The sequence below is a fragment of the Leptodactylus fuscus genome, chromosome 2 (assembly GCF_031893055.1).
Source record: "Leptodactylus fuscus isolate aLepFus1 chromosome 2, aLepFus1.hap2, whole genome shotgun sequence".
Taxonomy (NCBI): domain Eukaryota; kingdom Metazoa; phylum Chordata; class Amphibia; order Anura; family Leptodactylidae; genus Leptodactylus; species Leptodactylus fuscus.
Window position 1 is genome coordinate 261,879,287 of NC_134266.1, and position 23,114 is coordinate 261,902,400.

The window sequence follows — 23,114 nt, forward strand, 5'->3', positions numbered from 1 at the left end:
AGTCTGTTTACCTAACAGGAGGGGGATAGAGAACAAATTCCAACTGCACTGGAATCAGTGGAGCTCTGCCTATTAAAGGATGCCAAAAGTTGGAGTTGGTGGATATGTTAAAAGGTCCCCTTTAAGAAGCAAACACTGTACCGGTCCTCTAGTTAGTGACATACATAGTAATGTCATGTCACATCACACCGGCACCAGGTCACAGCACACCGCTGTCAGGTTGTGTCTATAATGCTGTGATGTGGTTGCCATGATCTTTTCATGTCACCATCGATGTCGCATCACGTTCCACCATTGGGGAGATTAAGCTGAATGCGTTGTCTACATCTTGCCAAGCCTCCTTGTTTCTTATCTGCCGACTATCTGCCCCCTAGAAGTTGGGGGTTTCCCTATGCAAATGGGGGTCATCCTAAATGGATGTATTCATGTACATACTTACTTGGTTAGTGTTGCATTTGTGCTGGCCACAAAGCCCACAACTGAGTGCGACTTATGGATGGCGTCCTTGTTGACATCTATCCCGATCACCATAAGGGACTTGAGCTGTAAGAACATGAGCGCCATTAGTCCTGGAAACACAGGATTGGAGGGAGGGCGACATACTCACAGGAATCTCCACGGCCCACAATTCTCCTCCGGTTTTACAGATGATCTGCATGGCGATTTTATTAGCGACGCTCATGAGCATGTTCTGCTTGTTCAGCGTCCGGTTCTGGACACACTGGCTCGGGACCGGCTGCTCCAGGCTCAGATACTTCTTTATGGAGTCGTAGTTGTCTTTCGATTGGGAGGGCAGAATACAAAAGACCTGAAGGGAAGAAAAGGGCCGAATGTACAAATTTGCAAAAAATTTTTTGCATAAATCAATTATAAAAGTGAACATAAGAAACTGTAAAATATCTTATCAGAAAAAAATGCCTCTTTCTCCACTTATCAGTTTCCTTTCCATCTTCCCACCCCTCCTAAACTACTTAGTCACGCTAAAAACAGGTATCAAATTACAGTTGCTCTACGGAGAGGGTAGGGGGGATGAGGGGTAAAAGAGATAAACACATACAGGCCTACTGCTGCAGATATTGGTAAGTTTTCTATCTCACCCCAAAGCTTTATTTAAATCAATACTGCACAATCCTGATGTATTATGTCCTTCATGCTTCTGCCGAGTGAATAGAATCTCCCGTTCTGTATGTACTATCAAAGGAAGACAACACTGCAGCTAACATGATCAATTGTTCCGCATATAGCTTCCATAGCGTCCGCAGCACATTCCCTTTCTTGCAATGGATGATGTGTTGTTAACAATGATGACTTTTAAGCCCATAAATTGCACTTCGCATGGCTAGTCATCCATTTTTGTAAGAGTATGTTCACATGGAGATTAGAGGTTGTTTAGCCCTAAAAATGACATGTTGTCAAAAAGCGGCGCTTCACTTTAAGGCACCTTAGAGGGTTTTCAGGGACTTACATATAGATCTGATCTTAGAACAGGTCACCAATACGTTGTCAATGGGGGTCTGACACTCAGGATCTCCGCCAATCAGTTGGTATAGCCTTTCCCTGCGCCGATGATGTCACGTTCATTAGTTACATGATACAGCAGCTCAGTCCCACTCAAGTGGATGGGGCTAAGATGCAATACCAAGCACAGCTCCTATGATATGTGCACGCTATGCTTGGTATTCAGTGACAAGACCCCATCCACCTTAACCAGCTTATCTGTGGGTGTCCTGGGTGTCCGATCCCCGCCGATCACATACTGATGACCTTTGCTGAGGATAGCTCATCAATATACAAGCCCTTTAAGGGTCAGTTCACACGGCGGAAAATGAATAAGAAATTCCTCTTAATTTTCCGTTGCCAGCTTTTTCGTGTGGCATCCTGCTCCTGATTAGGCCCGGATGAGTGGGCGTAATCAAGAGGGAGTCTCGAACCGCGGACGCCGAGACTGACTAAGCTGCGGTATCCGCCTGAAGATAGGTCATGTTGCTTTTATCCCACAAGCTGAAAAAAAAATCACTAGCGGGAAAAAAACTTCGAGTGACTCCCACGGAAATGAATGGGAGTTTTTTAGGCTGATTCCACGTCATAATCCGGCTGTGAAAAACTCTGTATGAACTGACCCTTAGGCTGAGTTCACACGGGATATTTTGGTCAGGATTTTGAGGTTGCATCTGACAAAAAAGATGGCTCCCATTGAAATCAATCCGCCTGAAAACACTCTGTCCTCCCGACTAGGCCCATTTATTGGGCCTAATCCGGAGTGGAGAATGCGACTGGATGCCGATGCACCAGTCACAGCTACTGCACCGGCATCCAGTCGCAGCAACCCGTATTTTGGATCGGAACCTGAAGCGGCCTCCGCCTCAGGTTCCGGACCAAAAAACGCTGGGTGAACCTGGCCTTACTGGTGGATATGTAAGAAGATACATGTGGAGCTATACATAGCATTTACCCTGTGTCCTAAGGCCTCACACACATGACCTAGAGTGAAGGCCGAGTCTCTCCTAATGGGGGGTCCAAGCCTTTGATGATTATTGCGCCGGTCCTATCCTGCTCCATGGCATCGGAATGGTGCGGAACGTGACCTCCCCATTGAAGTCAATGCAGAATGGATGATACTCGGAGGTCATCCGAATGTCACCTGTGCCCCTCTGCCATGCATACTCAGTCATGTTCCTCTAGCTTAAGACGCTCATGAATATTCACCTCTTAAAATGGCGGCCTAAATCGCTTCATGCCAGATGAAAACCTGACTGAGCTCCGCTGTGATCAAACCTTTGTGGATTTATTACTTAACACACTGACATTCACAGTTCGGTTTCCGACCGCTCCTCTAATTACGGCGCATTGGCTCGGTGCGACGAGGGGGCTGTCATGTTGATTTATCCTCTTCTTAATCACAGTCTCTTCTGTAATGATGCTGACAATAAAGCTTGTTTTTTTTCAAATGGCGCATTTGTTCCTTCTGCTTTTGTTTTAATATGTATTCAATTTAGGCATAAGATTATCTGCCGGGAAATATTACGTATCATTCTATATTTTTGTTTTTGCGGTTGACTGAAGCCGCTATAATCATCCGGAACAAATATATATATACAAATATATATGTCATTGTCTGTACTAAGGAAGGGCTTTCTCATTTAAATCAAGCCGTTAGGTTGTTAGGAAGCAATAAGAAGCTACATAAAGATGACAGAACTACTAGCACCGCAACGCTACTTAAAGGGATACTAAAACTAGAAATGAATGAGGCAGAAAAGAACATAGAAATAGAAGATTCGGCCGTTTGTCACTCCCCAAGCTCCAGAAACTGTTCTGGTAGAAAAAAAAAAGACCTGTGAACCTCTCATCACCTCCATATTTACAGTCCTAGTCATAGGTGTTGGCACACCTTAAGTTTTTCCACAAAATGAAGTATTTATCCCATTAAATTATTGCAATTACACGTTTTGTTACACACGTTTCTTTCCTTTGTTTGTATTGTTACAACACAAAAAATAGGCAGATTGGACATGATTTCACACAAAACTCCAAAAATGGGTCGGACAAAATTGTAGCAAGTAACAGGTGTGGGCAATATAAAAAATCACACCTGAAACCAGATAAAAAGGAGAGAAGTTGACTCAATGTTTGCTTTTGTGTCTGAGAGGAGAAGAGAACTTTGGAACCAAAATTGTTTAAAAAGATCAACAATCTCAAGGTTACAAGTCCATCTCCAGAGATCCTGATGTTCCTTTGGCCACGATGCACAACCTAATCAAGATGCTTACAAGCTAAGGCACGGTAACTAATCTCCCTGGACTTGGACGCAAGAGAAAAAAATGATCAAAGGTTGTAACACAGGATGGTCCGGACGGTGGATGAGCCCCAATCAAGTGCCAAAGAAATCCAAGCTGTCCTGCAGGCTCAGGGGGCATCAGCGTCAGCGCCAACTATCTGTCAGGAGACCCAGGTCTTCACCCATTAATCCCACCAGTATATTTGGAGTTTGTTGCAGAGAGACCAACAGATTACTACTGACCAGGCAGTGCAGGGGTCAGACAGAAACAGTCTGAATACTGGCCAAGGTCAGGGCTGGCAGCATAAATGCAACAGCATAAGAAGGGCATATAGGTCAGGGAAGGCAGAGTTCATGCAGACGGGCATGAGAAGGTCAGGACTGGCAGCACAGGTACAGAGGTCACAAACAGACTGGAGTAAGACGCAGGTAGTCAGCAGACAACAAAATCAGGGGAACAAGCCAACGTCAAACACAGTAAATCAAGCCGTACATAGAGACGCCTTTGCTGGAAGCCATATAGGGCTCCATTCACCTGACAGTATGTCATCTTGGCCTTGGATGGGCCTCTGTATGTCTGTAAACTGTAACAACATGTGTCAAGGAATAACATAGGCAATTATATTCCTATAGAAGTCAGACTCCGTATAAATCTCCCATCACAGTATACATATGTATAATGCAAAGCTGATCTGTAAAGCAAACACAGCCTAACTCTGTATTATGTATTTAATGGTTGGACTATTAAAGGATTATCTTATTCTGTTTCGCTATATAACTGTATAACTTTCTGATACATTTCCAGGAGGGATAACAGAGGGATGACATAACATAGAGTTCTAAATATAGATACTCCAGGTCCTCCTTAAGTGTATTCCTGCTGTGTCTCATGTGACATGGCTGTGGACCAACGTCTTGCTCACTCCAACATAAAAGCCGGTCTCGTCTTCACCCAAGGCTGGATTCTGGGACCGACTTTTATATTTGCACCGAGCTGAGACACCGGTTCCCCAGGGCGACTCTTACCACCGCATACAATTGCAATTAAACAAATCATTGCGAGCAGGGAGGACGCCCGCCTCATCTAATTGCTACGAGCAGCGCCGAGAACGTGTTACTTACTCATCAGGAATTTTAATAAGGTTTTATAGAACATGACGTGTGTTATTGTTATGTCAGAAGAAAAGCCCCTAATGTATATACCGGGACCAAAATAATCACCGTACCTGCCAGAGAGGAAAGGCTCACTTTAACCCTTGCTCTGGCACGTTAGCCTTAAAGGGATCCCATCATTCAGACATTTTTTCTAAGTACCACTCGGAATAGCCTTAAGAAAGGCTATTCATCTCCTACCTTTCATTGTCTTCTCCGCGCCGCCGTTCGCCTACAATCCTGATTCTTGTCGGTATGTAAATTGGCTCTCTCGCAGCACTGGGGGCGGGCCCCAGCGCTCAGACAGCACTGGGGGCGTCCCCAATGATGTGAGAGAACTCTCTCCAGCGCCGCCTCCATCTTCGTCAGGAACGGCCTCTTCATTCTCTTCTTCCGGCGGTGTCTTCTTACTTCTAGGCCTCGGGCAGTGCAGACTGCGCAGGCCCCCAGGCCACGAGAAAATGGCCGCTTACAATGTAACTTACTATGTAAGCGGCCATTTTCTTGTGGCCTGTGGGCATGCGTAGTTTGCTTTGCCCAAGGCCGGAGGCCTTAGAAGTTACAAGCCACCGCTGGAAGAAGAGGCTGAAGATGACGCTGCTGAAGAAGAGAAGGCGGCACTGGAGAGAGTTTTCTCGCAGCATTGCGGAAGACCCCAGTGCTGTCTAAGCACTGGGAACCGCCCCCAGTGCTGCGAGAGAGCTAATTTACATACCGACAAGAACTGGGATTGTAGGCGAACAGCGGCGCGGAGAAGACAACGAAAGGTAGGAGACGAATAGCCTTTCTTAAGGCTATTCCGACATGGTACTTAGAAAAAATGTTGTCTGACTGATAGGATCCCTTTAAAGGGAATGTCCACTTTTGATCATCATCAAATGTTATATTTCAATAGGTCTAAAACTATGCAGTTAAAGGAGGTGTTCCTGGCTAGATAGGTGATGACCTATCCTTAGGATTTGTCACCAATTAAAGAAATTTCGTGTTTGGGTGAACATTTCAGCCCTACCTCAGCACAGTGCTGTACATTGTATTGTAGCTCAGCCCATTCACTTGAATGGGACTGAGCTGCAATCAAGTCATGTGACTGATAAGCATGATGTCATGTGGAGTGTAAAGCAGAAGCTTCAAGCAGTTGATCTGTAGCAAGTCCAGGTGTCTGACCTCTATAGATCTTAGGATAGGTCTTCAATTAAAAAGTCCCTAAAAATCCCTTTAATAGTACTACTCACAGTGACAACTTATAACCTACTAGACTCTGCCAGCAACTTCGTCTGCGGGTTGTTGGGGTTGATGATCTGCCTATATTCAGAAAATTCCTGCGATGGTTTGCCTGCTGCGGCGTTTCGGCAGCTCTCAAGCTGTCCTGCTGCTGAATTGTTCCTTGTGCCTTGTCTGTGATTGTTCCGGCATCTCAGCAGCTTGCTGAGACACCATATAATGAGAGTGTTGTTGGCGTTGATGATCCGTATGCTCCAGCATTTCGGCAGCTCTAAAGCTGGCCTGCCGCTGAACTTGTTTCTTGCACTGCGCCTGTGATTGTTCCAGCATTTCAGCAACTCACTGGGACGCCATGTAATCAGTGTGTTGTTGGTGTCGATGATCTTCCTCAGCTCCGCTTGAGGAGAGCTCTGTGACTTCTGGCTACCTTCATAGCTGTTGTTGTTTGCGACAAATTAGATTTTCTTTTTCCAGGCATGTTGAAAATTGGCAAACTGCCAATTTGGATTAAAGGTGATTGTCCATGTTTGTCAGCACTGCCTGGAGCTGATCAGATAATATGCAGATGCATGTACACAATCCACTGAGGGTAAGGGGGCTTTCACACTAGCATCAGTGTCCGACAGCTAGTGTCCGATGCTAATGTCCGTGGAAGATTTTAGCATTGGACACTAGCTGTGTCCGTTTGTAATTTGCATTATTTTAAATGGGACACCATGTAGTGTCCGTGGGTATCCTTAAGTATCCGTTTGCAAAGAAGTCCGATTTTCCAAGCGAACAGCAAAATCCTACATGTGCCAAATTTCATTCAAATCCGTTCAGCCGTTTTTGTGTGATTGAGAAATAAACATCCAAACACACATTCATAATATTAGTAGGATACATTCTACTTAGGGTTAGGTTCTTATGACTTCAGGGAGTTCCAGAAGTAGGACCCTCAGTGATCAGCCACTTATGATCAAATCTGGGCAGCATAATGGTTCAGTGGTTAGTACTATAGCCTTGTAGCACTGGAGGCCTGGGTTCAAATCCAGCCATGGATGACACCTGCAAGGAGTTTGTATGTTGTCCATGTGTTTGCGTGGGTTTCCTCCCATACTCTAAGAACATACTGATAAGGAATTTAGATTGTGTTGCCTGCGCTGTGGAATATGTTGATGCCATACAAGTAAGCAAAATAAATAGATATTGAATGTGGGACAACCTCTACAACTGATAAAAATCTGGTCACTTGTGGCCACCACTAGGGGGAGCTTACAGCTATGGAGTCTCAGCCCTATAATGTAACAGTTCCCCTTTAAAAGCCGGGATAAGAAGTGCGTCTCCACTATGGGGATGATTTATAAGATCACATTGGTTGCCAATTTTGAGGTGAGCTGTAGCTGACAACGGGAGGCGCTGTAACTGGCACTATTATAGCTGTGGCTGGCATGCACGTGTATACTCACATCCGAGTCTCACTTCTGGCCAACGCCAGCGTAATGTGAACCAGCAAAAAAGTGTGAGGTCAATTCTCAAATAAAAACTTTTCCTAACTTTTCCAGTATATCGCACTTGTAGTTCTTCAGACACTACCCACCAGCTGGAGATCAGGATTCACATGTTGTTGCAGGGCACGGAGGAAGGAAACTGCGCTGTCTTCTACTTGTACGCTAGAAAACAGAGATATAATATTATTAGATATAAAGAGTCGTACACGTAACACTTACACATGGTCTGTCTTAAGAACTCTATTGCCAACACATGCAGCTATCATGGGGATTATCCATTCCTATGACAACTGCTCCTTAAAGCGTATCTTCCGTATATAAGGAGTAAGACTATTTCTGGTCTTACATGTCTTATAGTGGTTGGTTTTTAGACGTTTCCCCCCTCTGCAGGCTCTTCCTCTACCTTGCAGTTCTCCCTGAGCTGGTGAGTTGAGATCAGCTGCCATACGCTGCACACAGTAAGTAGAGGAGAATCTGCTCTATACCTGTCTCATTCTCACTCATAAACAGCCTCATGACCATGCAGGACCTACATAGAGAAGTACTGACCTGTACTGGTGTGATTGAAGTACTTGGGCTGTCATAGAAACTTCCCATTTAGCTCCAGCATCAGACTAAAGTTGTATTCCTATGGCTTCATTAAAGTCCATTCATGTGAAAGGGGCCGTCAAATAATAGGACATATTTAACCATTTAGGCTAAACCTCCGTCCCTGTCTCTCTCAGCTCCTGCTCACTCCCCGCTCCATAGACTTCTATAGACCTGTATAATCTGAGTCATGTAACCTACAGTCCATCTTCAGATGGATACAGCAGAAATTTGAGACTGAAATTCACATTAGTGAAGAGTGGCTGAGCAGGGAAACAGTCAGGTCAGAGAAGAAAGAAGCATTTTTCTCTAATAAGATATATTACAAAGTTTCTTCTATTCACCTGTACTATTCATTTGTGGACAGTTTGTTTGAATGACAGTCACCATTTAAAGGGAAGGCGTCACCAGAAAAAAACAGCTAATATTTTTAACTTATTTTTATACTAAGCATATATTTAAAGAAATGTTGGTAATGATATTTAGTTTAATTTTCCATGTATATATAAATATATATTTAAATCTTATAATCCTGCAATATTCATTCTGGCCACTTAACCTAATCAAGGCTAATGTGTTCTGCAGGAGATTTGCAGAAGTTACCTTATTATCAGCACAGGCTGGATTACAATGGAAGTTATCACCTATATGAAGGTAATGTAGGGACCACCATTTACAATCGGTGATATCACAGCTCATTTACCCCCTTAGGTCACTGAGCATGCCTAGAACAATCTCATAGACATCAACTGAACATCTCCAGACTACAAGTACCTACGGTCCTGGGTGGCTGCTGTAAAGCAGATCTCTAAATGCTGTTGCAGCAGCTCGGGCAAGATGGCTGCCCCTCGTATACACATACAGAATAGAATTAAAGGGGTTATGCAGGACTTCGAAAACATGGCTGCTTTCATCCCAGGAAGTGACATCATGTCCTTTTGTCACATGGCCTCATTCATTTTAATGGGACCGAAATTTGACGATGCCATGTGACCGATGGACGTGAGGTCACCTCCTGTTTTAAAGTCTTGCACAACCCCTTTAAAAAAAAAAAAAAGTTACAATCAGAAAGTAATGTACAGATTATAAAGAAGTATGTGGATAGAATAATGGGGATAGAGATGACACTATCCCTTTAACCAATTCTTTTTTTTTTATAAATTCTTTATTTATGAAAACAAGGTCACAGAGGAGAGAAAATAAAAGATATATGAATCAAAAACAATCACATAACAAAACACGGGGGACCCAACCATAACGAGGGTCGCCCGACAAATTCAAAGGCCGGACCTCACCACAACCAACAATACAGGGGAGGAGCGGCCGACACTGCGTCACTACATAAAATGAAAAAGGACGAAGGGGGAACAGAATGAAACAGGAGAAAACCATCTGGGGGGGGGGGACAAGAGGTAAGCTAGGGAGGGGGGGGGAGGGGAAAGAGAAACGGGGGGAAGCCAACAGGGAGGAGAAAGGAATAGGGAAAAAGGAGAAAAGGGGGGAGGGGGGGGGAGTCCCGGGACAAACCCACTCCAAGACCTCACCCACAGCCCACAATGGACCTGTATTGGTCGGAGCCCTGGAAGAGGATCCAAGGGGTCCAGGCCCCAAGGAAGACATCATAGGCATCTCGTAAGGACGCCGTGAGATCCTCCATAGCTTGGAGGTCCTCCACCTTGCGAACCCAGTGGCAAAGAGACGGGGGATTAGGGGATTTCCACAAGGCCGGGACACAGGCCCTGGCTGCGTTAATCAAGTGTCGAACTGCAGACTTCCGGTAGGCCTTGCGGGAGACCCCAGACAGATGAAGGAGGAAGCAGGCCGGGGAATTCGGCAGATCAGTCTGAAAAATTTGGGACGTTAAACGATGGACACCATCCCAGAACTCTCTCAGAACTGGGCAGCTCCAAAAAACATGGAGAAGTGTCCCCTCCTCCGAACCACATCGCCAGCAAAGAGGAGAGGCAGACGAGAAAAATTTATGTAGAAGGGAAGGGACATGGTACCACCTAGTAAGGATCTTGTAGCCCGCCTCTTGGTATTTACAGGCCAATGAGCTCTTGTGAGCAAGCTCCAAAATTCTAGAGCAGTCCGCGTCCGAAAAGGAAAGGTTAAGGTCAGCCTCCCACTTGGAGAGGAAAGAGGGTCTGTGGTCCGGAGGAGGGGAGACCAAAAGGGCATAAAACTCTGACAGGGAGTGGCGTTGAAGGCCAGTGCCAACACAGGCTTTCTCAAAGCTCGTAAGAGATCTATCAAAGGAGGTCGGGTCAGCGAAGGAGGAGAGAAAATGAGTGAGCTGCAGCCCTCTCCAGGGCCCCAAAGCAGGGAGAGCCATGTCTAATTGAATGTCGCTAAGGGGGCGCCACTGACCATTGGCTCGGAAATGGAAGACCCTCTGCACACCAGCCCTCAACCACGAGCGAAAAGGGCCTGGAGAAAACCCCGGAGGGAAGGATGGAGAGCCCAAAACAGGAAGAAGGGGGGAAGGGGAGGGAGAAAGGCCGTCCTTGCGAAAGAGCAGTCGACACACCCGGAGGGTAGGCCCAATCGTGGGGTGAGAGGAGAGGGCAGGGGTGGGGACCGGGTCCAGCCAGGGGAGCAGGTGCAACGGGACATGTGAAAAGGAACCCTCCAAGGAGATCCACTGCTTGAAGGAAGAGTGACGGCACCAATCCAGAACCCGATGCAAAAGAGCAGCCTCATAGTAGCGGCGAGGATCAGGAAGACCCAGGCCGCCCCGTTTTTTCGGGAGGGTCAGGGTGGTACGCGCCAGCCTGGCGCGCTTACCCTGCCAAACAAATCGGATCAGATCAGAGTAGAGCGATTTGAAGAAACTAGGAGGAATATGGATGGGCAAGGTTTGTAGCAAATACAGAAATCTGGGCATGACATTCATTTTATAAATGGCACAACGGCCGAACCATGTATAAGTGCCTCTGGACCACTTTTTCAGATCAAGGCGGACCGTCCTAAGTAGCGGCAGGTAATTAAGGGAGAAGAGTTCGTCAAGAGAACTAGGGATCCAAACGCCGAGATATTTTATGGCAGTTTGAGACCAACGGAAGGGGAAAGCAAGGGTAAGAGCTGCCCTAAGGCCCGGGGGGAGCGAGACGTCAAGCGCCTCCGACTTTTGGTAATTAATTTTAAAGTTAGCCAAACGGGAAAACACCTCCAATTCCGACATCAGGACCGGGAGCAAAGTCGACGGGTCGCGCAGAAAAAACAAGAGATCGTCCGCGTAAGCCGCTATTTTCACGTGTCTGCCCCCCATCTCAACACCTAATAGGGCAGAATTAGCTCTGAGTGTCCGGAGAAGGGGCTCCAAAGTGAGGACAAAAATCAAGGGGGAGAGCGGGCAACCCTGGCGAGTGCCATTTCTGATCAGAAAGGGGGAGGACAAGAACCCATTGACTCTCGTGGATGCGGAGGGGTCAGTATACAGTGAGGAAATCCAGGACTTCATAGAGGGGCCAAGGCCAATATGGTCCAAAACCGCAAAGAGGAAGGGCCAACCCACCCGGTCAAACGCCTTCTCCGCATCAGTGGAGAGAAGACATAGCGGGCGATTGCGGGAGCGGGCGAAATGAACAACATTAAGGACCTTAACAGTATTGTCCCTGGCCTCCCTAGAGGGGATAAAACCGACCTGGTCAGAATCCACCAGGTCAAGCAGGAGGGGGGCTAAGCGTGTAGCCAGGACCTTGGAGAAAACCTTTAGATCAACATTAAGGAGAGAAATGGGTCTGTAACTGGAGCACAGGGTGGGGTCTTTACCCTCCTTGTGTATGACCGTGATGTGGGCCCTGGTCATATCTGGGGGCAACGGCGCACCGTCAGAAACCGCATTAATGGCACCCGTCAGGGGACCCAAGAGCAAAGGCGCAAACTTTTTATAGTAAGAGGCGGGAAGGCCATCCGGGCCGGGGGCCTTACTAGGCTGCATAGATCCAAGGGCCTGCGCAACCTCCTCACCGCTAATAGGGGCTTCCAGGGAAGCCAGAGCTTCCTCCGAAAGACGAGGTAAACCTGATTCGCAGATGTACCGATCAATCAACGGAGGAACCGGGGGACTCGAAGGAACCGCAGAGTGGGGAGATAAGTTATAGAGGCGCCGGTAAAAGTTAGCAAATTCCTCCGCGATGCGATTCGGATCCGTGATACGCGTACCCGAGGGCCCGGCGACGAGGGGGACAAAGTTACGAGAGCGTTGTTCCCGGAGGGAACGGGCTAAAGTTCTACTACATTTGTTCCCGTATTCATAAAAGTGTCGGCGCCCCCTAGCTAAGAGGCGACGGGTTCTAACGTCAAGTCTCTCACGCAATTTCCTGCGAGCCAGAAGAAGAGCCGTGCGAACATCAGGCGCGTGCGAGCGTTTGTGTGACTGCTCCAGAGAGACCACGTCGGCTATCAGTGCAGCAAGTTCCCTAGACCTCTCCTTTTTCAAGCGAGAGCCATGTTGGATCAGCACCCCCCTGATAACACACTTATGAGCCGCCCAAAGCATAACAGGGGAGGTGTCAGGCGTGTCATTCTCCTTGAAGTAGAGTTCAAGTGCGGAAGTGACTGCCAGGGAAGTCGGCACATCCTGGAGAAGCGACTCATTAAGGCGCCACTGCCAGGATCTAGGCCTCTTCGAGGGGGATGACAGATCAACATGGACCATCGCGTGATCAGAGAAAGTTATAGGGTCAATCGTGGAACCCCGCAGCAATGGCACATCCGAATGACGGACGAAAAAATAGTCCAATCTTGAGTAGACATCTCGGGGGTGTGAGTAAAACGAGTAGTCCCTACCATCTGGGTGGATCGTGCGCCAAGCATCAATCAGTTGGTGGGAATGAAGAAGTTTACGGACCCGGCATAAAGCACGAGTAGACATGTGCGAGATACCTCGAGAGACATCCAAGGAGGGGTCTAAAGCCAGATTGAAATCCCCTCCAACCAAAAGGGTCCCTTCAGCAAAATCGGATAATTTATCTAAGATGCGCTCTAGGGAACCAATCTGATCCGAATTGGGAAGGTAAAGATTAGCAAAGGTGAATAAGGTGCCCACCAATTCCCCCTTAACAAACAGGACCCTTTAACCAATTCTGTGCTGGGTTATTTTCCCTGGTTCAGGACTGGGCAGATTTTTGGATTTTTTGTACATGTGGATTTGAGGACAAGGTGTGTAATGCTGAGCTGGTCCCATCACAGCACATGACCATAGATATAGGAAGTACAGCAGTATACGGCCATGGATATAAGAAGTACAGCTGTATACGGCCATGGATATGGGAAGTACAGCAGTATACGGCCATGGATATAGGAAGTACAGCAGTATACGGCCATGTGGATATAGGAAGTACAGCAGTATACGGCCATGGATATAGGAAGTACAGCAGTATACGGCCATGGATATAGGAAGCCATGGATATAGGAAGTACAGCAGTATACGGCCATGGATATAGGAAGTACAGCAGTATACGGCCATGGATATAGGAAGTACAGCAGTATACGGCCATGGATATAGGAAGTATAGCAGTATACGGCCATGGATATAGGAAGTACAGCAGTATTCGGCCATGGATATAGGAGTACAGCAGTATACAGCCATGGATATAGGAAGTACAGCAGTATACGGACATGGATATAGGAAGTACAGCAGTATACGACCATGGATATAGGAAGTACAGCAGTATACGGCCATGGATATAGGAAGTACAGCAGTATACGGCCATGGATATAGGAAGTACAGCAGTATACAGCCATGGATATAGGAAGTACAGCAGTATACGGCCATGGATATAGGAAGTACAGCAGTATACGGCCATGGATATAGGAAGTACAGCAGTATACGGCCATGGATATAGGAAGCACAGCAGTATACGGCCATGGATATAGGAAGTACAGCAGTATACGGCCATGTGGATATAGGAAGTACAGCAGTATACGGCCATGGATATAAAAAGTACAGCAGTATACGGCCATGGATATAGGAAGTACAGCAGTATACGGCCATGGATATAGGAAGTACAGCAGTATACGGCCATGGATATAGGAAGTACAGCAGTATACGGCCATGGATATAAAAAGTACAGCAGTATACGGCCATGGATATAGGAAGTACAGCAGTATATGGCCATGGATATACGAAGTACAGCAGTATACAGCCATGGATATAGGAAGTACAGCAGTATACGGCCATGGATATAGGAAGTACAGCAGTATACGGCCATGGATATAGGAAGTACAGCAGTATACGGCCATGGATATAGGAAGTACAGCAGTATACGGCCATGGATATAGGAAGTACAGCAGTATACGGCCATGGATATAGGAAGTACAGCAGTATACGGCCATGGATATAAAAAGTACAGCAGTATACGGCCATGGATATACGAAGTACAGCAGTATACAGCCATGGATATAGGAAATACAGCAGTATACGGACATGGATATAGGAAATACAGCAGTATATGGACATGGATATAGGAAATACAGCAGTATATGGACATGGATATAGGAAATACAGCAGTATATGGACATGGATATAGGAAATACAGCAGTATATGGACATGGATATAGGAAATACGATCCTTTATCATTGTTTGGACTACAAAGACAAATGTGCAAATTTAGATATCACTTTTTAAACTTTTTTTTTACCAAATATCAGGTGTATACAGAGCCAAAATAATATAAAAAAAAAGTTACCTGCAAATCGTTGCTTTCCAGCTGTTGAGGAACTACAAGTCTCAGCATGCCCAGCCAACCACTGGAGAGCCACCAGTTGCAGCCAACACATATAGGTTGTGATTCCTTCACTTAGCACTAGAGGGAGCCCCTAGCCAGTCATATATTTAGCACTAGTGTATACAGCTCATGATCTATGGCTTCCTATCTGGATCCCTTTCATGTACTGGGTGTACTATAGGAGCGATAAGACTTATAGTTTTCGTGTGACCCGGGCACACACGCTGCTGGGTGTTTTTGTTACAGTGACCTGTGAGCAACATTTGAACAGTTCTAACCCAAAGCGTTGTACTTTGGCGATCTTTGGCACACCCATTGAAATGAACGGCTGCTTGACCACCATTCAGAATGGGGAACCGAAGGTCACCTGTTCTCCTACTCAGTAGGGGTGTGAGCAGTTGGACCCTCACTGATCTGCAAGTTATCCCCTATCCTATAGATTTGCTTTTGTGAGAAAACCCCTTTAAACCAGAATCCATCCCGTGTTATACACTCCCTAGTGCCATAAAAAACACCCCCATATAATGCATGTGCCGTACTATGATATACTAATAAATACGCCACCTCCAGAACATACAAGTGTGATACCAAGCCGATATATTATATTGTTATGTATACACCTATACGGAAAATGCTGCGATTTACAAAAACACAATAATTCTTGAAATCGCAGAATTTCCGAATTTTTGTTCCGTTGCAATTTTTTATGCAGTACGTGGATGGGATTAACCACTTTGTAGGTGCATTACCACAACGTGGGCCCGGCTTTAAAGGGGATGTTCATGATTTGGAGTAACACATGGGGTGTAAAATAAAAATAAAATCATAATCACCGGTCTTGTCCGTGTGCCCTTGCAGTCTTGTGCTGGAAGTCCTGAGGCTCACGAGACCAATCATTGTTCTCAGTGATCGCTGTTAAGGACCCGGTGACGTATGTGAGCGACTTCTCCGATCCCTCTCCAGCAACTGCTGTGGCCACTGATTGGTCTCAGTGGTCACGTAGGCTTCAGAGCTTTGGGCAACATGGCCCTGGCACAAACTGAAAGAGAACTGGCGGCAGACAATAGAGCTCCAGGGACAGAGGGCTACGGGTTTTTTTTTTCCATTTAAAGGGATCCTATCATTAAAACACAATTTTTTCTCCTTACCACGTAGGAATAGCCTTAAGAAAGGCTATTCTTCTCCTACCTTTAGGTGTCTTCTCCGCGCCGCCATTTGGTAGAAATCCCGGTTTTCGTCGGTTTGCAAATGAGTTCTCTCGCAGCACTGGGGGAGGTCCACAGCGCTCAAACAGCAACGGGGGCGTCCCTAATGCTGTGAGAGAACTCTCCCGCGCCGCCTCCATCTTCTTCAGGAATGTTCTCTTCACAAGTCTTCTTCCAGCGCAGGCAGTCAAACTTGTAGGCCTTGGGCAGTGCCTCCCACGGGCACAAGAAAAACGGCCGCTTACATAGTAAGTAAGCGGCCATTTTCTTGTGGCCTGTGGTAGGCAGAAAAAATTGTGTTTTATTGATAGGATACCTTTAAAGGGATTCTACCATTAAAGGGGCTCTATCCCTGGGAAAAGTCATTTTAAACTAATCACATGCTTGCATAGGCTTTAGAAATGCTACTTCACTCCTACCTTTAGTATGTAGATTGCCTCAGTGCTGTCTGAATAAGTCCGTTTTTATTCATATGCTAATGAGCCTCCAGCCAGCTCAGGAAGTTCCCAGCAGCCTCCTCTCTATCTCTCTATCTCCTATGTGTGTGAGGCAAACAGGAAGCTGAGTCATCATCATCATCATCATCAGCAGTCTCCCATAGAAAACAACAGGGAGAGGAGTGCACGATCTATCGTGCACCAGTCTAATTAGCATATGAATAAAAACGGACTTATTCAGAAACCACTGAGGCAATCTACATACTATAGGTAAGTGTGGGATAGACTTTCTAAAAGCTATGCAAAGGTGTGATCAGTTAAAATGACTTTTCCTAGTGATGGAGCCCCTTTAAAACCCTTTTTTTTTGTGTGGATAAGACGTCGGAATAGTCTTTAGATAGGCTATTCGTCTCTTACCTTTAGACGTGGTCTCCGCTGCTCCTTAGAAATACCGGTTTTTACTGGTATGCAAATGAGTTCTCCTGCAGCGATGGGGCGGGCCCAGCGCTCAAACAGCGATGAGGGCGTCCCCACCGCTGCCAGAGAAGTGTCTCCAAGCGCCGCCTCCTTCTTTGTCCGTCGCGTCATGTTCAATGTCTTCCGGGGCAGGCTCGTAACTTCTAGCAGAGCTGAGCGCGCAGGCGCATAGGCCACGGGAAAATGGCCGCTAACAATACTGAGCAAGCGGCCATTTTACTGTGACCTGTGTGCCTGCACCGTTTGCTCTGCTAGAAGTTATGAGCCTGTGCCGGAAGAAAACATTGAAGATGACGCGGCGGACGAAGATGGAGGCGGCGCTTGGAGACACTTCTCTGGCAGCGGTGGCGACGCCCTCATCGCTGTTTGAGTGCTGGGGGCCGCCCCCATCGCTGCAAGAGAACTCATTTGCATACCGGTAAAAAACGGTATTTCTGAGGAACGGCGGAGACCACGTCTAAAGGTAAGAGATGAATAGCCTTTCTAAAGACTATTCCAACATCTTATCCACAAAAAAAAAAAAAAGTTTTAATAATAGGATACCTTTAATGCCTTCACCAACCGGCACACAGTTTACTAGAAATTTTGCATACTTTTTTTTTTACTGTGCCACTCAGCACCTGCACCCTCACTTTTTACATAGAGTCCCATGGCGCTCTATCGGATGGTATCGGACCTGTGCAGACTCCCAGTAATGTCGCCACCAGGTTCCTCTTCACGTGCTGATTCCGTCAATGTTTCCCCACAGAACTTTCTGTAACACGGCCTACATTTACCGGTACTGAAAGACGTGTGTACAAACAAATGAAAGGGGAAAAACAAAAGCAAACACGCGACGAACAAAGAGACGGAGCGGCGCGGCGGCCTCACATCTTAGATTTCTCCTGCAGCTCCTATTATGCAGATCGCTAGAAAATAGAGCGCTTATTATTGTTACACTAAACTCTTATCTCCTGCGTCTCGGCCTCCCCGCTCGCCCATGTTCAGACTTGAAAAAGAAGACGATGCAGACAAAACGCTCTTATTAATCCCTTATGTGTCACTTTATTTGTGGAGATGAAAAGCCGAGGAGAAGACTTGCCGCACATTTCCCAAATCAAGGCGGATTTAACTCTGGGGCTTTTGTCTAATGGCTCAGGCTCTGCGTCACGGCGCCTCTTTGTCAACGGAACAATGCGAGGGGGGATTGGTAGCGCTCGTATACAGACACTGCTAAATATACAAGGCCCGACAAAGCCTACAAAATAGATCCACACAGCAAAGCTGGAAAAGTAGGCTAAAGGTAACTATAGGAAGAAAACTATAAGTAGTTACATCCTATTGTCATACACCGCGGTCCGGTAACAGCAAGAGCTGTACTCAGAATTCTGCCAGTGCTAGGGATACACCTGTCAGCCAAAGCTTGGTGCATGGACCTATGGAAAGGCAGCTGCATACTTCTAGTAATCTTATCATTAGGTTCCTCTTCTCTTTGCTGTTTCTGTCAATGTTTGCCCACAGAACTTTTTGTGAAGCGGCCTACATTTACCTAGGCGCCTACATGTACTAAAGGACTGTCTGGGCACCGCATGGCAATGGCATATATATTGGGACGCTGTAGGATTCTACGTGGCAATTTTGGCTACAACTCCTATTACATGATCACTGTGCAAGAAAAAGGGCTCACACTGTGATCCTGAGGGTGTTGCAAATCCAGCTAAGCCCAAACATAGTTGCAGCACCCTCAGGGACACACTGCGACTCTTATTCATTTACGATGGTGAGGAAGTCGGAGAGTGAAAAGCACAACGGGAGTTGCAGCCGATGTCACTGTGTAGCCCTGGCCTACTTAGGTAAAATCAGTACACCATAATGCTAAGTTCACACGAGGATTTTTGGACCGGATTTTGACACGGAGGTCGGCTCAGAATCTCATCCAAAAAACGGCTAGCTACGACTGGACGCTGCTGCAGTGCATCGGCATCCAGTCGTGGCGTTCTGCTCCGGATTAGGCCCAAATGAATAGACTTAGTCGGGAGGGGAGTGTCGCGTCGGATTCAGCCACAGAATCCGTGGCAAGAATGGTCATGTCGCTTGTTTTTTCCACTACTAGGTAGCGGAAAGCATGTTCACATCACTTCCTGTGACTGTTAGTAATAGGCACCACCCCCTATGTGCATGTCACTTCCTGTGACTGTCAGTAATAGGCACCACCCCCTATGTGCATGTCACTTCCTGTGACTGTCAGTAATAGGCACCACCCCCTATGTGCATGTCACTTCGTGTGACTTACTATTAGTCATCACCCCCTATTTTCATGTCTCTTTCTGGGACTTAGTAATAGGCACCGCCCCCTGTGTTCACAGCACTTCCTGTAATTGTTAGTAATAGGTACCACCCCTGTGTCCACATCACTTCCTGTGACTGCTAGTAATAGGCACCACCCCCTATGTGTATGTCACTTCCTGTAACTGTTACTATTAGTCACCACTCCCTATTTCCATGTCACTTTATGAGACTTAGTAATAGGCACCACCTCCTGTGTTCACATCACTTCCTGTAACTGATAGTTAATAGGTACCACCCCTATGTCCACATCAATTCCTGTGACTGCTAGTAATAGGCACCACCCCCTATATCCACGTCACTTCATGTAACTGCTGTGTACTCCCATTTGTTGCATCTTTAAGACTACTACTTTACGTCTTGAGATGTTTCTCCATTTTCTGAACCACACCCTTACTGGAGTGAAATTGTGGTAATTTTTGTGACTCGAGCAGCATTCGATAAATCTAGCATACGTCGGCTTGACAAGCTAACCACACCCACTTTTCTACCTATTTACACAAAAGTGGAGTGAGTCCTTTATATTTTTTAAGCAAAAACTTATTTTCTGACTTTTAATGCCAGAAATCTGCTATGCACAGCTTCGAAAAAATATCCCTCAGCAACTTTTATGGGAGAGTATTGTGGGCATGCTCTGCGACCTGGGCAAAGGTCATTGTGCAGGATGAAGGAGGGGAGATGTGAATGGCGAATCCAGTGTAAATATAGGCCTTATCTGTCTGTGTAATCCTTTCTGTGATGATAACGGTATGACTGCTGAAAAGTGATCTCCATAGAACAGGAAGCGACAATACAGATTATACAGCAGCGTGACATCATAACACTTCCTGTTATGTAAAAAATCATAATAAGCAATATATAGCTAGGTAAAATGGTATGAAAAACACAGGATGTCTTTGTCTTACATTTTGGGGTATTCAATAGAGAAGCCCATCCCATCGCCCACTTTCATCAGACAGTGGACTAGCTTTTCTGCAACATCTCCACTGCGGTGACTGAACAACAGAATCCAGTTGGACAGAGGCTTGGCGTAGATCATTCTCTCGTCCCGAGTATCTCGAGACCAGTCTGCAGCAGACATAGGTTGGCGCTGGAAGAGGAAAGTTTTGTAAGTGTTAGGATGGCTGACAAACAATATGGCTGTCATATGTCTTGCCATCCATATAATGGGACCCAACACAAAGCCCATTATAATTCAATGCGGTCAATCTTTGATCATTTGGTTCCATCATATAACACATCTGTTACAGTGTCAAGTCTTTGTATCTATTATTAGTACATATTGGCTAGGAGGGGTGTGTGCTTTAAGGTTTTAATTTTTATATATTTTTATCATTTTTTTTTTCAAAATTTACAAATTTTTACAATATATCATTTGTTTTTACTAATGAGCTCCTGAGCGTGTTCCCTGCTGTTCCCATATATAGATCCCTGTTTACTAGTTACCTATATATAGGTACGTACAGAGAAGACACAGGCTTGTCTTGTCCTTCTAGTCCTTTCTTTGCCTTAGTGTATGCCTGTGATGTCATCAATGATGTCATGGTTTCTCAGATAACTTGTCTCGTCCTCAGGTCTTCTAGTCATTTCTCTACCTCAGGCTATCATTGTGATGTCATCAATGATGTCATGGTTCCCATGATAACTGCTTATCTTGTCTCGTCCTAAGGTCTTCTAGCCCTTTCTCTGCCTTAGTGTATGCCTGTGATATCATCAATGATGTCATGGTTTCCCAGATAATTACTTATCTTGTCTAGACCTTAGGTCTTCTAGTCCTTTCTCTGCCTTCGTGTATGCCTGTGATGTCATGAATGCTATCATGGTTCCCCAGATAACTGCTTATCTTGTCTCGTCCTCAGGTCTTCTAGCCCTTTCTCTTCCTTAGTGTATCCCTGTGATGTCATCAATGATCATGTCTTGACCTCATGCCTTCTAGTCATTTCTCTACCTCAGGCTATCCCTGTGATGTCATCAATGATGTCATGGTTCCGCTGATAACTGATTATCTTGTCTCGATCTCATGTCTTTGAGTCCTTTCTCTGCCACCGGGTATCCCTGTGATGTCATCAAAGTTGTCAAGGTTTCTCTGATAACTACTGATCTTGTCCTCATGATTTCTAGTCTTTTCCCTGTCACATGGTATTTCTGTGATATCATCAATGATGTCATAGGTTTTCCAAATAATTGCTAAAACGCAAAGCCAGTGGCCTCTACTGAATGTAGTGCGCCCCAGACTTACAGACAGGGAAACGCGTTTACATTGACAGATTAACCCCTTCCCTCTCATCCCAAATAATTTAATGACCGCGCCACTACTTTGTTCATTATGTAATCCGTATTTTACTTACAGATCAGTACAATAGAATTCAGGCACTTACTATACTATCCCTCAAGCAAATCTTTTCCGGCGGTATGACGCGTCCGGTGACCAACAGCTGGCCCTGCAGTTTTAGGCCCCATTTGTTTATTTCTGCGCTCGCCTCCCGACTTCTGTGAAAAAATCATTAATCAGCACATTAATAATGCACGGTGTTACTTCTGTCACCGACCGGCCTTCCTTTCTGGCAAAACCAAAGTATAGGAAGGTGGCACGAAACAGGATCTTCTCATGTCATTAAATATATATGGTGTTCCGGTGCCAACTTATAAGAGGTTTGCTAAGTGCACCCGGCATCCTTCTCACTACAGAGCAGCCAATAAATCAAGTGTATACACAGAGAAATGAATGAGGGTGAAATACAATCATTATATGACCGGGCTAATGAACTGCGAGAAATGTTATCAGAAGAAATACATTGCCTTATGCCGCCTAATGAGCTGCACACACAGTCACACGGCTCTCCATTAAAGGGGCTGTCTAGAATTAGAAAATAAAATGGGACTACTTTAAAGGAATGGGGCAAGCTGCAATGCCAGGCAGTGTCCATAGTCAAGAGTGGCGCTCTGGGAAATAGAGGAGGAACAGGAGACCTTCTTGGACCGCCCTTTAATGTTAGGATGCATTTTAAAGAGATCCAATCTTCGGATAGGATTTTTCTCCCTAACTCGTAGGAATAGCCTTAAGAAAGGCTCTTCTTCTCCTACCTTTAGATGTCTTCTCTTTCGGTAGAAATCTGGGTTTATTTCGATATGCAAATGAGTTCTCTTGCAGCACTGGGGGCGGGCCCCAGCACTCAAACAGCACTGGGGGCGTCCCCGGTGCTACGAGAGAACTCTCCAGCTCCGCCTCCATCTTCGTCTGGAACGCCCACTCCTTGTGTCTTTATCTGTCCTGGGTTTAGGGAAAGCCGACTGTGCTTGCCCGTAGGCCACAAGGAAATGGCCGCTTACACAGTATTGCAAGCAGCCATTTTCTTGTGGCCTGTGGACATGCACAGTCGGCTGCCCGAGTCCTAGAAGTTTGAAGAAGACGCAAAGAAGACCCGTTCCTGAAGAAGATGGAGGCGGCGTTGGCGATTTCTCTCGAAGCATTGGGACAGCCCTCAGTGCTGCGAGATATCTCATTTGCATACCAAAGAAAACCGGGATTTCTACCGAACGGCGGCGGTGCGGAGAAGACATCTAAAGGTAGGAGAAGAATAGCCTTAAGGCTAATCTTAGGTGTTAGTAAAAAAAAGGGTATCCAATGATAGGATGCCTTTAACTTAAAAGGGATTTGCCTATAGGACTGAATGTGGACGGTACTGGAGGTGTTCATCGCTCCTAT

At 46.0% G+C, this 23,114-nt stretch overlaps 1 protein-coding gene across 1 annotated transcript in view; it reads right to left on the reverse strand.

The window, feature by feature from the left end:
* Positions 1-23,114, reverse strand: part of PIWIL4 (piwi like RNA-mediated gene silencing 4) — an 80,229-nt gene that overhangs the window by 15,946 nt on the left and 41,169 nt on the right. The window contains exons 11-15 of the mRNA XM_075266122.1: positions 21,787-21,898; positions 20,314-20,498; positions 7,731-7,803; positions 608-808; positions 440-543 (exon numbers count right to left, since the gene is read on the reverse strand). Of these exons, the coding sequence (XP_075122223.1) occupies positions 440-543; positions 608-808; positions 7,731-7,803; positions 20,314-20,498; positions 21,787-21,898 (675 nt within the window). The remainder of the gene's footprint in view (positions 1-439; positions 544-607; positions 809-7,730; positions 7,804-20,313; positions 20,499-21,786; positions 21,899-23,114) is intronic.